The sequence below is a fragment of the Limulus polyphemus genome, unplaced genomic scaffold, assembly GCF_000517525.1.
Source record: "Limulus polyphemus unplaced genomic scaffold, Limulus_polyphemus-2.1.2 Scaffold674, whole genome shotgun sequence".
Taxonomy (NCBI): Eukaryota; Metazoa; Arthropoda; class Merostomata; order Xiphosura; family Limulidae; genus Limulus; species Limulus polyphemus.
Genome location: NW_013666284.1, coordinates 90172 through 105337, shown reverse-complemented (window position 1 = coordinate 105337; position 15166 = coordinate 90172). Strand labels below are relative to the sequence as shown.

The 15166-nt window shown below is 31.6% G+C and overlaps 1 protein-coding gene across 4 annotated transcripts in view; it reads left to right on the top strand.

The window, feature by feature from the left end:
* The window catches only part of LOC106459881 (transcription factor Dp-1-like), a 106143-nt gene that overhangs the window by 83503 nt on the left and 7474 nt on the right, over nt 1–15166 (top strand). For all 4 annotated transcript variants that reach the window (XM_022386450.1, XM_022386451.1, XM_022386452.1 and 1 more), the window contains 5 exons: nt 1309–1474; nt 4610–4753; nt 6532–6600; nt 7019–7167; nt 11055–11221. In XM_022386450.1, the coding sequence (XP_022242158.1) occupies nt 1309–1474; nt 4610–4753; nt 6532–6600; nt 7019–7167; nt 11055–11221 (695 nt within the window). The remainder of the gene's footprint in view (nt 1–1308; nt 1475–4609; nt 4754–6531; nt 6601–7018; nt 7168–11054; nt 11222–15166) is intronic.

Sequence of the window (15166 nt, the reverse complement as noted above, 5' to 3'; positions counted from 1 at the left end):
ATTAATTTCTTAATGACCTAACATTATAGATGTTTCTATTCCCTCACTCAATTATACTCTTGTTACTCCATCTGTGTTGTGGGTCACAATGGAGGTACTTGCAGATTACTACAGTTCTTCCCTTCCACTATCCCTTGATCTTAGTATTCCAAGGATGTTACTATGCTTGGAGAGGCTCCTGTCATGTTAAATTTGAATGAGATGGTTTACATTACATAGACACCTGTTCAATGCCAGATGTCAGATTCCTGGATCGATCATTTATCACATTGTTTTAATGTGCCCCGTTCATGGTTTGGGGGGATACGAGATTACCTCTGGTCTCATGATGTTGTGGTGAAGATATGATCCTCTTTCCTACCCCCACATGGATGTTGGTTTGCAGCGGCATGGATTTTGAATGTAATTGACTTGTCATGTATGGTTCGTCATGACCTAGCTACTCTACACCTGGGGGCACATTCTTTTAATTCTGTCTACTTTTATGTTTTCTGGGCTTGAGTTTAATAAATATTGTATAGTTTGAATCCCTATCCTGCTATAGTTCTCTCCCACTTGGATGTGCTCCTCCATCTTTCCACTCATATATGTAACATCTTTCCACAGTGGGTGTAGAGTATACGTGATACAGAAGTGGTGTGGTCTCCTTCATACAATCTTCTACTACAGGGATCTACACTTCGGATGCTTTTTTCTTTTTCTTGCACCAGTCCCTCCATCTTTTCAATATGGGATTCTAGCTATTTATGTGAGAGGAGGTAATGGTGCATATCAGAAGTTATAATTTTCTTATACTGAAAATTATTTCCAATAGGGTACTTACCTCCTCTCATACTTCCACCTTCCTCCCCACAAAAAATTGGTGCTTCCATTTTCTATCGAAACTCGAACTGATAGTTTGGTAGAATTGAATATTGTGTTGCACTTGTGTTGGTGTTATAATTTTCTTATACTGAAAATGTATTTCCAATAGGGTACTTACCGCCTCTCATACTTCCACCTTCCTCCCCACTAAAAATTGGTGCTTCCATTTTCTATCGAAACTCGAACTGATAGTTTGGTAGAATTGAATATTGTTTTGCACTTGTGTTGGTGGAGAGTTGTTGCATGATGATTTGCGTGCGAGACACATTTGAATAAGTCAATTCATAGATGGGTGGGAGCTTGAAGGCTTGTGGCATGTGAAAACAATTTTTGCATATTGTTTTCACAGCACTGAATGAAAATAGCTATTTATGTGAGAGGAGGTTAATAACTCTTGGAAATACATTTTCAGTATAGGAAAGTTATAACTTTTTTGTTTTACAGCAAAAGAAGTAGGAAAGGAGAGAAAAGTGGTAAAGGGCTACGTCACTTTTCCATGAAAGTGTGTGAAAAAGTTCAAAAGAAGGGAACTACTTCATACAATGAAGTGGCTGATGAACTAGTAGCAGAATTTACAGACCCCCAGAGACAACTTTCCCACAGTGATCAGGTGAGGTTTGACTGATTTTATTCCTTTATTTCTTTTTGCTGACTATTTAAACTTGATCTGTAGTTTTAAGCAAAATTCTTTGCTATATGTGAACAAACTTTTTACAAGTTAATAATACAGTTCTTAAGAGAAATTTGTTGTTCCATAGCAGTATGAATAAATTTTCAGCTTATTCTTACTCTACAACTTCAAAAGTTTATTTTAAAGTGATACATTGTACACATTTTTATATGGTAATCTAGTAAAGGGAAAGATGTAGATGTTTGAGCTAGCTTCACACCTTCGTTTTTTAAAACATTTTGATGTATGACTTGTGTATTTGGTTTTAAATGAAGTGATAAATTATCAGTTAAACTAGGATAACAAATCGTTTTTTTTTTTTGCACCTAAGGTGTTTTTGATTAGATATCATGACTTTTTTTCAATACACATCAACAAACCACAGAAAGTAAGAAAGTAACACTCGATAGTAACCCACATTTGCTTTAGGAGCGCAATCCTATTATTCAGAACAGACCTTTACTTTAAAGAACCAAACAGATTCTTTCAAATATATGATGATAATTTTTCCTCTCTAAAACAGTGTTAATAGCTTCCTTTATAGTAATGCCATGGAATTAAGATTTACAGTTTCTTGTCATCACCCCCATGCAATCGGTAAAGCTCTATCAAGCATCATTATTTAAGCTAACTGCTTAAGCTAATATCATGTAATGCTAAACACTCTTTAATTAGGATAACTTCATAAAATTTAGTAAATTTCTGCTGAAAAGTTTAGCAATGAATAATTAATAATAACCATCCACCCCTATGATTCTTTTGAAAACTTGAGCTAGAAAGTGCTAATCTAGTTTTCTTGGCCAAAACTTGTTTATCTGCACATCCTTTCACCTTATAGTTCTGTTGCTCTAAATCAATTGTCTTTAATCTGAATGACAAAAAACTAAAAACAGTCCACTTTTACTCTTAGTTGAAGCTGTATTTAAAATGTTAGGTCGATAGTTCACATGACTTTTTGTGTGGGTGTATGCAAAAATGTTCATAAAATTTGAGCAATTTTTGTTGAATAACTTTGCACACGTGGCTTATATTTACACCAAATGAGACTCCTAATTGTAGATTGAATTAATATATCAATGTACCAAATTTGAAAAAATCTATAAAAGTTAAGTATGTTTTTCTATCAAATAAACTTTCCATACTTTTGGTGCAAAGAAAAAAAAAGGAAGCAACTCAACCAAAATTGGAGATGGTATATCTCAGGTATCTCTTAATGGATTGCTTTGAAATTTGGTATGTGAAGTAAGGGTACAGTATGCATATCCACTGAAAATATGCAATATTTTGGATTACCACAGACTATGATACAGAAGGTAGAAATTCGTTAAAATATTTCTCCCGTTAATAACACACATTGTGTCCTGCAGCAGGTTGTTTTGACTACATGACACATTACCGTGTGTCTTGGGTAAAGCACTAATTTGTAAACAAATACTGATGAGTACAATAGTTTACAATCAAAACTTAAAGCACTAGTCATATGAAATTCATTGAATTTAACTTAAAGTTGGACCTTGCAAAATTATCAAAATTATTCACTTCAGGAGAAAAAGTTTATTTGTTTTAATGTTTTAAAGAAATATGTGAACCGTACTTCTCAGTCTTTTGACCAAAAATGAAAAAAGCTCAAGTGCAAAAGATTAAATGACAAACTTTTTTTTACACAAATCTTTATGGTACTTTTGGATTGGGCCAAAGTAATCCATTATTGTCTTTCCTTTATATTTTTTGGCCATAACTTGTGTTTCACCTGATTCAAACAGATGCTTTCAGTAATACTCACTGTTGTATTCAAACTTCTTTATGATTAAGATCATCGATCAACAAAATGTTTCTCAACAAAAATCTGTTGCTTAACCACCTCAATTTATGGGTAGAGGGGTCATCTATCCTAGTAACTGGTTTTTAAGGAAATCACTACCTGGCTCATGGTCAACATTATCATTCAGTAAACAAGTATCCAAAGACAACAGACATTGCATCATAAATGACTTTAGGTTGTATTGTGAAATTGCAAATAAATTCAGATACAGTGTGAACAGTCATATGAATTTATAGTCAAAAAATGATGCTACTGGTGCATCATAAAAAATTCAGTTTATATAATTTTCATTATTTTTTTAAATTGAGACATAAAACAATGCTCTCCATTGGCTCATAAGTCTGAAAGTTTATAATGTTGAAAACCAGGTTTTGATCCCACTGGTGGGTACAGTACAAATAGCTCATTGTGTAGCTTTGTGCTTAACAACAAATGAAAAAACCTGAAACAATTTTAATAGAAATATTCCTTGAAAACCTGAAAGGTTCTGGAAAAAAATTACAGGTTTGTGTGAACCATGTATAATCGCACAAAATTATGTGCAGACATTCTGGTCATGGAGAAATACAACAATTCCAACTTAGCTCAAATTATAAATCTAAATTAATTAGTTTGTTATAAGAGTAGTTAATGATACTTTTTACTGTAATAGGAAAAAAATAAATGTGCTTGTGAATATTATTACATTTAAACCCCCATTTGTTTTTCTTCAATACAAATTACTGATAAAGAAAAGACTTCGTAAAAGTATTTTATTATGAAAAGCTAACAGTGTTTCAGGTATTTGTTCAATAAAAAAGATGATAATTTCCCAGTTTGTTTTCTATTTGTAATTCAGTTTAAAAGTAAAAATATATCTACAAGAGTTAGTAATAGACAATCAAGCTTAACCGTGTTTTTGTGTTTTATAGCAATTATGGTAGTCTATAGACTGTTTTCTTAAGATGGGATTTTTACTGATAGGTATATACCTATGACTAAGATTTGTAGTTGGAATATGGCCCAACAATAGATATCATATTTGACATATTAAATGAAACTGGTATGAGCGTTACAAAAGTGATGTTTGAATATTAAATAATATGCATTAACATAGTACTTGTATGCTAAAAAATGTTTATTGTATTTTCCTAATTTTTTTATTTTAACTTATATCAGTGAAAAGCTGTACACCATTGTATTCTGACAAAAACATTCACATTATAAATATACTGCTTGTTTCTTAAGCCAAATTTACCTCAATTTTTGTCTAGTCATATGATCAAAAGAACATTAGAAGAAGAGTTTATGATGCCCTAAATGTTCTGATGGCCATGAACATTATTTCTAAAGAGAAGAAGGAGATCAAATGGCAGGGTTTACCAACCAATTCAGCTCAGGAGTGTCAGAACCTAGAGGTAAAGTTATAAAAAAGTCAGTTTTGGATTGTTAAAACATGAAGGTAAATTTTTTATAATAGTTACATGACATCTACTACCAGAAGAGTTGCTAAACAAACACTTCAATAAAAATCATAATTCACAATAATTAGTCTTAATTATGAGTGACAGGCAAACCACAAAAAGCCACTATGACCACTCTGACTTAGGTTAGTGTTTTTTTTTGTCATTATCAGAGCCAGTTCTGGATTGTTAGTAAGTGAATGTAAATTTTTTTATAGTGAACCTGTTCTTGAATGTCACAACATATAGGTACTTTCTAGTGATTTCTGGTGGATCAGGGAATCCTTTTTTTATATTAACTGTAGAAAGATGTGTCATCTTCTTCTCCAATCAAAATTCCTGAACCAAAACTTCTATATTTTTTTGTCAACATGATGACCAAAATCATACTGAAGAAGAGGGAAGCTTCAGTTGCCATGGCACTTGAAATTCTTTTAGACAGGATTAGACTAAATTAATCTGATACCTTTCTTTTTTCTTTTTATAAGCTATATTTTTGTGCGGCAGCAATACCAAGCATGGGACACATGTATATCTGATTCGATTTTATTACTCATCAGGATCTCTACCAGCCCCACGTTTTCCCCATAATTCCTGGGGCAAGTGGAGTTTTCCTTGCTCACGTGGTTGGGGAGTGAGGGTGAGTGTTCATAATTTCAGACTGGATGATTTCTGTTTCCTCAGGTTGAGTATGGCATACAAGATCTTGTCATTCCAAGTTTAGGGTATTGCCTTCTTCAAGTTGAGGAGAGGGTGTATCCACTTTGGTGTTGCTTACCTTCTCATCATGATTACAATGGCTTGGAATGCATCATTTATAGCTACAGGTTTTGATACACTCACAAATATATCTGCACTGTATATATTGTGATCCAAATGCCTCAGCCACCAATGTAGGATTTAGGCATCTTGGCCCTATAATTTCAACCTCAAAAAGTTAGACCTTGGCTACCTTGTTGGGGCATGGCCAATGGTGATGATGAATCATGTCAATTTCCTTCCACAGTGCAGGATTTAGATTCCAGGTGAAGAGTATACTTGTTCTGGCTGTGGTGTGAGTTGAGGTAAGTATGCTTTGGAAGTTAACATTTTCTTGAATTGTAACTTTCTTCCCCACAAAGAGCCAGTGTTAGAGACTGCAGATTGGGTCAGTCTTGAAAAAGTGACAATATTATCTGAAGGAGGTGCTTATATACAATACCAAAATAGAGGGTGCATTGATGTAGGTGGAGAGTGTCACAAGGGCAATTAAGTGGGGAATAAAAGACTGGAGCAAGAGAGAAAAAATCAGACCAGTGCTTAGATGGGCAAAGATAAAGAAACCCTAGCAGTAAAGTAATAGCTGCAGTGTGAGAGGAGGTAAGTATTATTGGAAATGCATTTTTGATTTAAGAAAATGTTGACTTTTATAAAAAAAAATCAGCTTTTTTGTATACAAGAGACTTAATTTTTACTAAAAGCTTCCCCAATTTTGCTATAGTATGTAGTTTCACAGTTTCAAGTATTTTTTTTTACTATTATTGCTGTTTCATCTTTATCCTCTCTACAAAAAAGAAATTAGATTTTATACTAAAATAAGTTGAAAGATTGAACTACATAAAACTAATCTATATTTAATGTTTTGTTTTATTAAGAAATGCTATTAGTTAGGCATGCAAAAAAAAAAGATTAGGATAAAGAAAAATATGTGTATTAATATTACTGCCTCAAAAATGTACTTTGTTGTACATTAGATCGAGAAAAAGAAAAGATTAGAAAGGATAAGAGTGAAAAAGCAACAGCTGCAAGACCTCATACTTCAGGTAAAGTAAAAATGTATGTTTTGTTTTCTCTAGTATGTTTATGATATCCAACATTAACAATGAAGTTTGACTAGTGAAATGGTTAATTTTTTTAAAAAAAATTGTAGCAAAGCAATGTATCTGCTTTTTTTATTTATATTTCAAGTATAGTAAAGTTATCACTCTTGTGTGTTCCTTTTCTAAGTATTATTTAACATCACGAAACATAAGGAGATAGTTAGTTGATTTTAAACTTTACATTTACTTTACTTAATTCTCCCTACTGTAAGGCTAAATATTTATGAAAATAATATATTTTTCAAACTTGGTCATTTTGTTGATAATTGATAGTGACTCTATATTTTTGATAATATAATCAACCTTTCCTTTCTTATTGATCGGAATAAAATTTTTAAAGTAATTATATTCATGTTTTTAGCAAATTTCTTTCAAGAACTTAGTGGAACGCAATAAGAATATGGAGAAAAACCTTAATATTCCAGCTCCTAACACCACTATCCAGTTACCTTTCATCATTGTTAATACAAATAAAAGCACAGTGATTGACTGCAGCATATCCAATGATAAGTAAGTAGCAATTCATTATCTCTAAAATCTGTTTCTATTTTTGTTATGTTCATATGCTATTTTCAGAATAAAAACTTATGAATTCCTCCATAAACAACATTTATCCATTAGCAAAATCACGAAAATCACAAGTTTTTTTGTCATTACAGTGCAGCAAAGTTCTACATCACAAGTATGCTTGTAACATACAAATTTGGAAAATATAGCTTGCTAAAACACACCTTTAAGCTATTATAGTTAAAAGACACACCCAGAAAATAGCATTACAAGAGCCTTATGATATAAGTAGCATGTAATATTTTTTTAAAATATAACACAAAGAATAATAATGACAAATTAATTTGCTTAATACTTCACAATTTCTTCCTTTTTTCAATCCATTTCAGTGGATTATGGTCTTGAGGTTTTGTTTGTCAACTAAGATTGCATCAGCAACACCACACACTAATTTTGGTTGAAGTGGCTTTTCAAACCAGTTCACATATTTTTCTTAAGCTATGATTATGTTCACACATTTTCAAGTCAATAGTCATTAAGTGCCAAATTTTGTTAGCCCTTTGAGAAGATAAACTTCAATGAATGTTTGTTTCATGAACTATATGCTAAAATTAACATTTTTTTATGAAATCAGTAGTGAGCACTATAAGATATGTTTATCATTTGTTGTATTTTATTTTATTGAATTTTTTGTTACATTGAGTATTTTTTTATATGTATTTTTAAAGTAATTTACTTCAGACAATCTTTAAAACTTGATCAGACATTGTTTTTGTGAAAAGAAGTACCATCATTAATAAGAACATAAAAAGGCCAGAATATGCTAGGATGTTTCATGAAACCATAATCTTTAAGTTTACAGAATCTCTAAAGAGTTGTTACTCTTGGGAATTTCTAATTTCTGCAGTTTTTGTGTAGTTTTCCCCATTCAGATTTTGAAAATTAGTCTCATACTTTGTAGTAGTTTCATACATCATTGATTTTAGGAATTGGGCAATTTTTTCTCTCTCTTTCTCTACCCTATCACAACACCAGCACAAATGATACAAATTTGAATAGTTAGAAACTTGTGGATGTAGTATTTGCTTACTCGTGGGTTTACCTGAAAGTACTAAGTTAAGGCCTACTAATTGGAAGCTAAAGAATACTGAGTTACAGAGTGTGCTTCTCCTCAAATTTGAAGCAAGTTCATCATAAAAGAAGAGATGGAACACAAATACTCAAGTTTGTAAAAAAACACAATACAGTACAAGACAATATTTAAATGCTTATTTTGGATATGTATCAAACTGAAAAATGTAGTGAATACCTTATTATTAAATTATTATTAGCTTGGTGTGCCCCACCTACGAAAAATGAATTCTGTAATATGGAAATCCCTCAAAATTAAATCTAAATGAAGTGAAAGTGAAATTTAAGTTAATCACTGGTGCATAGTACTATGATTTCAGGTTTTTGAAAGATAACATCCATCCTCATAGTGACAAAATAACTGACACATTCCTTAAAGAAGAGGAAATTAGTTGAATGCATGCTCATTGGATATCAGTCATATCTAGTATGTTTGGAATGCTCTTGGAAGACAGGTTACATGAGATTAATTGACTCCAGATGCTAAAGATGCCCTGAAAACAACTCTTTCAAAAGAATGGTTGAGGCCACATGAAGACTTTATCAACATTTTTAAATTGAGCATTCAGTATTGATGCCACACTGCTCTTCCTCATGTTGAAATGAAATATTAGGAATTGTAAAGATGCTAAACAAACAGCCATCGTGTGATGGATCATCATCTGCCTGATTTGCATAAGAATGAACTGAGAGAATGATTGATATTATCTTGCTTCAGTAGTTTTGTTTTGTCTTAGTTAAATTATTATAAATGATTCTGATTATTTTATTGTTTTGCATATAATCCCTGAAGTTTAGGCTTTGGACACATTTTAGTTATCCATCTAACTTAATGTTTTATTTTACCCTGTTTATTCTTGTCTGTTGTTCTGAGATGGTCACAGAAGAATATAATACCTATAACATTTAAGTTGAAAAAAAACCAGATTCTCACTAAAACCAGTTTCTTCATGAATTCTTGCAAACTGCATGTTAAAATGAAGTGAAATTTACTTTTACTTTTTCTTTTTTTTTGTATATTAGGTCGTCAAGAAATTAATGTCGCTTTTTTTAGGTGAAAACATATCAAAAGAAAACATTTATTAAATGAAATAGTCTCCATTCTTATCTATGATGCTTTTCCATTTTACAATCAGGTTGTTAATGCCCTGTTTAAAAAAATAATTTGGCTTTGAAGCAAAAAACATGTTGCTGTCCTTTTTGACTCCTTCCACATTTGCATACGTTCTCCCATTAAGATGGTGTTGCAGCGAACAAAAAAGATGGTAATCTGATGGTGCCGTATCTGGAGGATAAGGTGGGTGGGGGAGAACTTCCCAACCCAACTCCATAATCCTGTGTTATGTCAAACGTGGCACATGTGGACATGCAATATCGTGGAGAAGAAGAACATCTTTCCGATTGACGAGTGTTTCTGATGAAGGGCTTGATTTAAACATTCCGGTTGCTGACTAGAGATCTCTGCATTGACATTTTGCTGTGGATTGATGTCCCACCAAATGCATAGCATCAATTTCTGTGGATGTAGTCCAGGTTATGTAGTCAGAAATGGTTTTTGTCTAGGACCGAGCCATTGTTTTTGGCATTTGATATTCACATAGAGAATCCATTTTTCACCACCAGTGACAATAATGTCCAAAAATGGTTCACGCTCATTACGCTCCAGAAGAGACAAAGCAATGTTCACATGTTGGAAAATGATGATCATTGGAGAGTTCCGAGTCCCCCAAACACCTGTTTTATGGAGTCTTCCCATATTCCTTAGATGCTTACATATTGTTTCCTGAGAGACATGCAATTTCAGGGATGTGTTGCCCTGGGTTAGACTCAACAAGCATCTTCAGAGCATCAATATCAATTCCAACATGTTGGCCTCTGCCATCACAGTTTTTAAGGCTAAAGTCACCTGAACGAAATTTGCTGAACTATTGTTGACACTTACAAACATTCAAAACATTTCATTAAACTTCTTTGATATTATTTGTGGCTACAGAGGCATTGTTTCTCTTCTTGTATTAAAACAGCATTACATGCCGAATGTGTGTCTTGTCGTGTGCTATCACTATAAGGTACTAGACTATACTAAACTTTACACATTATGTAGGCTACACTAACGTGACGTTTCGATGGTTCATGTAACTATTATACGTGACATAAATTATCTTTTTTGGGGGGGTGGTTGATGAAAGTGTTCCAAAATGCGACATGTTACCAAATATACAGTTGCATTCTATTAGTATACCACTAAGCAAGCTTCACACACTATACATAAATTCTTCAATATTTTTGCTTTAATGTGAAGCAAAGTGGAAAATAAACGTTTTATCAAAAAACCTTAAAATATATATATATATATGTAATTTCAGTCAACAATGTATTATAAGGTACAAAAGAATGACTAACAAAAAGACAATAACTATGTTTTGCTAAAAGTTTAAAAGTAAAGTAAAATCCAAAATTACTTTACCAGGAATTTTTGTAAGCATATGTTTACTTATTTAGTGAATTCACATTCTCTTAGAGAAAATAAATAGATACATAAATCTATACAAAAGCACTTCAGAAAAATAACTTGTTAAATTACCAAATGGTGATGAATTTTTGTATAGGAATAATCAAGACAATTTTAGAACAATAATTCAATAAGAAATAACTAGTAAAGTTATATGTTGTATGCATTCTAGGTGTGTTGGTACAATAATGCTTTGTACAGTGAAGTTATATAGCAAGTCCTTTAACAATGACATTTCTCTTCACAGGACAGAATACCTTTTTAATTTTGATGATACTTTTGAAATCCATGATGATATAGAGGTTCTCAAAAGAATGGAACTGGCATACAATCTAGATAAGGGTATTTGTAGTATTGAAGATCTGGAAAAAGCTCGAAAATTGGTGCCAAAGGCCTTGGAGTCTTATGTCATACGTGAGTTGTTTGTTAGTACTTCAATAGTAACTTTTGGATGAGATATGATAAAGTTAAAATTTTTTTTCCCTTGCTTACTGATATCAAAAATAAATTTGGAGCTAATCTACCAATCGATTCACTACTTTACACTGAGTTATACAGATTTTGAGGAATTCTATCCTTCATCCAGTAACCCCGGACAGGGACAAATCAGAAAAACGTTCTTCAGAAAAATGTGACACCAGATTTGAAATTGGGCCTAAAGTACTTATCCACATACTGGAACATTTGTGACCATAAATTGCCCTTCTCCAGGGTCTGTATGAATGTATCTTGGAAATTTGTATTGCTAAAACAGTCAAATGTGCATAAGCATAATTGGTTTTGTTGCTATCAAGTATGACATATTCAACAGATGCAAATACATAACTGGTAGTAAAAGTAATTAAAAACATCTATTTTATATCATTAGAAAATTAAAGAAATAGGAGAACAAATGCTAACAAAATAAGAGTTAATAAGCTGGAGTCACAATTGATAAAATATTTTTATTGGAGGATTTTTGAAGAAATCATTTCTGAAATAATCTAGACCAATTACTCAACTATTTCTAGATTATCTCTGTTATTAATCATTTATAGATAAAGAGAAACAGTTATGATGTAAAATATAGGCTTAGTCAATTCCAGAACTACTTCAGTAAGTACTAGTGAATTAATAAACAAATCAAAAAGAGCTTGAACTTGGTCATCTAATAGTAAAGGTTTTAATTCATTCAGAGAAATCAACTAAATTGTTTTCCTAGAGTGGATCACAGACAAGCCAGTAGATTTATGATGTTTGATAACTGTGTAAATGAGTTGGAGATGTATACATTTCCCCGATAAATATATAGCAATTCGTAACACAGATGCTGCTACATAAATGGTAGTATACATTTTTTTTTCTAATCCTTCTTTAACTCCTAAAGGAACTGATGAGTATTAAAAGTGTTTTTGTTCATGGAACTGGTTGGGCATAAAATGTACAATTTTTTATTATTCATTAGACTAAAGAAATATTTGTTATGATTAAAAGTGAATTAGCCCACAGCATTGCTCTATTTTGTCTGAGTTATGTTATCATGTAATTGTTTTGCTTGAAGAAAGAATTCTACAAATTTTTGTGCATTACCAGAATTTGTTTACCAGTGATATAATTATGTGGGTATAAGCACTGCCAATGGTACTTCTATCATGACATTGTTATATGTTGTTACTAACTTCATTCACACAAATGGCTAATTTTTGGAACTCATTATGTTAGACAGATTTTTGAGAATGGCAGTTGGTGGTCACTGAACATCATGTTTGTAAAATATATTTTTACCTAGTATTTAATTTAGAATATTTTAGTATTTCTATATCAGTATGCTGTTAAAGATCAGTGGTTGCAACAGTTGATATGTAATGTGTATTTTTTGTGGTTGTTACTTTTTCGTATTTACAGGATTTTCACAAGTTACTAACAAGATTTTATATCATCACGTGATTATTAGAACAAAGTTTATACGTAACAATACACATTTCACTTGTAATGTATTATTTTTCATACCAGGAAGTTATAATTAATTTATCAATAAATATTACATAATATGAGGTTTTATTTAAGAGTATACTTATTTGTTTTTGATAAGTGATGTTGTAACTTTATTAGGCTTATGTGGCTATTCCGCTTCTTATTTTGGCAAAAACCTCAAGAGAAACATTTGCTTTAGTTAAAAGAAAGTTTAATGCTTCAAATACATTTTTCATTTGAAACAAGTTGCAGGTTGGTATGTTAATAAGAAGTACACCACGTCAGTCTCTCCAACAAAACACGTACTTGGATTTATCAAATACCATCATTTACTGTAAACCTTTTTGGACTGATGTTGTAAATCTAGGTTGGTCATAATATGGACTTGATGCCTGATATAAACTAATGTGAGTGTGTCGTATTTTGGTAAAAACTGTGATGTTTTCAAATCACTAATAAATGGAGAACTTGTGTATTTTTACCAATTGAATTTTCTCAAAATAACTTGATATGTATTAATGAATAAAAATGTGTAAGGGGCTTTAAAATTTATGTTGAATAATCTGTATGTTTTTCACCTGTTGAAAAGTATATTAGACATTTACTTTAAACTGCTTTTTTCATTTTCCCAATCCATAATATAACATGTATTATGTTGGATTTATAAGACTGTTCAGTTTCAGACTTATTATTTAGCTTATTTAGTGATTTAATATTTAATTATTACTTAGTTTTCATAAGTGGGTTAAAGATTACTTATGACAAGTTTCGTTATGTAACTCTGTATCAGTTTCACATTAAGTATGTAGTTTATTTATTGTACAAGGCTTTTGTAATACTGTTGCGTCATCTTACTCGAAGCTTCTGAGTTTTTCTCATTATGTGTAATATTGTTGCAGCTAGAGGGCTAGATATTTCTAGATTTTTCTGTCATGTGTTATAACTACATGCAGATATAGAGCAAGGAAGCAAGTTAGTGAAAGGAAAGTAAGTTAGTGAATGTAAAAGTGAAGTTATACTGCGTGATTGTCAGTTTAGCTGTAACAGGAGATTTCTAAAGTGAACCTTTCACAGATTGTATTGTAACATGGGGTAATGTAAGTTAATTTATCACTGATTATATTGTGATAACAGAGAAGAGAAGAAATAATTTGTCTTGTCAATTGGGTTCTAATTTAAGTGAACCAGCCTGTGTGGACTTTATTGAAAAGGTGAATTAGTTAAAGCTCTATATTCAACTGTTATAACCTACAGTATAAATAATTTTTTTTGTACATATGTTTGGATTGGTTTGAATATATTATTTTAAAACAAGTGGATTGTATACTGTTCAATTAGTGTTGAAATTTATCGCCAACAAGTCACAGACACCTACTGTAAAAAATCCAGCCTCCTATAAAACTGATATAGTATTAGCCATAAATGAGGACCAATGAAACATTCTTTTCAATTATTTACACAATTTTTTAATTAATGAAATGCAGTATTCTTTTAAACTTATACAGATGGTTATAAACCTGAAGTTTTAAGTGTTTTGAGACATTAAAACACAATTATTTGTCAAGCTACTATTATATTATATTGTATGTAACTGTTGTTCCTCAGTGAAATGATTCAATTACTGTTACTAAGCAACAGTGTAACTACAAAAGATGACTTGTAGCAAAACAACGGTGAACAAGAAAATTACCACATTATTCTTATTATTTAAGAATTATCTGTATGCAGTATCTAGAAAAAACTACAAATAAACAAAATACATCAAAGGCATGAGGAGGAAGAGAAACTGAGACATATTGTTAATGGTTTTAACATACAATTCTCAAGGCTACTCTCTTCTTATGAAAGGTATTATTTGATTAAAATGTTTGACTAAAATGTTGTGTATAGTGAGAGTGAAAAGTTAATTGCTTACTTTGTATGCATGTGTAAGATGGACATTAGAACTATAATACTGAGGCTGTTTTTCTAGCATATCATGCCTGGAATATTGCTGTTAGCATCAAATTGGCTGATAACATAATACCAGACAAATTCATACAAAACAATATGGAAAATAAAAGAAGCTATTACTTATTATAATGGGCAATCACAGTTGAAGGTCAAAAGTTTGAGACACACGATATGCTATTGAACATGTCCTGAAGTTTGAGTTTTGGTTTCATTAGAACTGTGATAGTTAATTCTGCTATTTCATTTAGAAATAACTACATAATAGGTGGAGGGTGCTGCTGACTGTTTGCTCTTCCTTTGGTCAGCAGTTTAAAATTAGAGATGGCTATGCTTGAATTATGAGGGTCTCTGACCTGGACAGTTAACCCATGTGTAGTATAGTGTTACTCATGTTGATATTTGTAATATTTTCTGTGAGTTTCAGAATTGGTTGTGTGTTTTTTAGCATAGTAT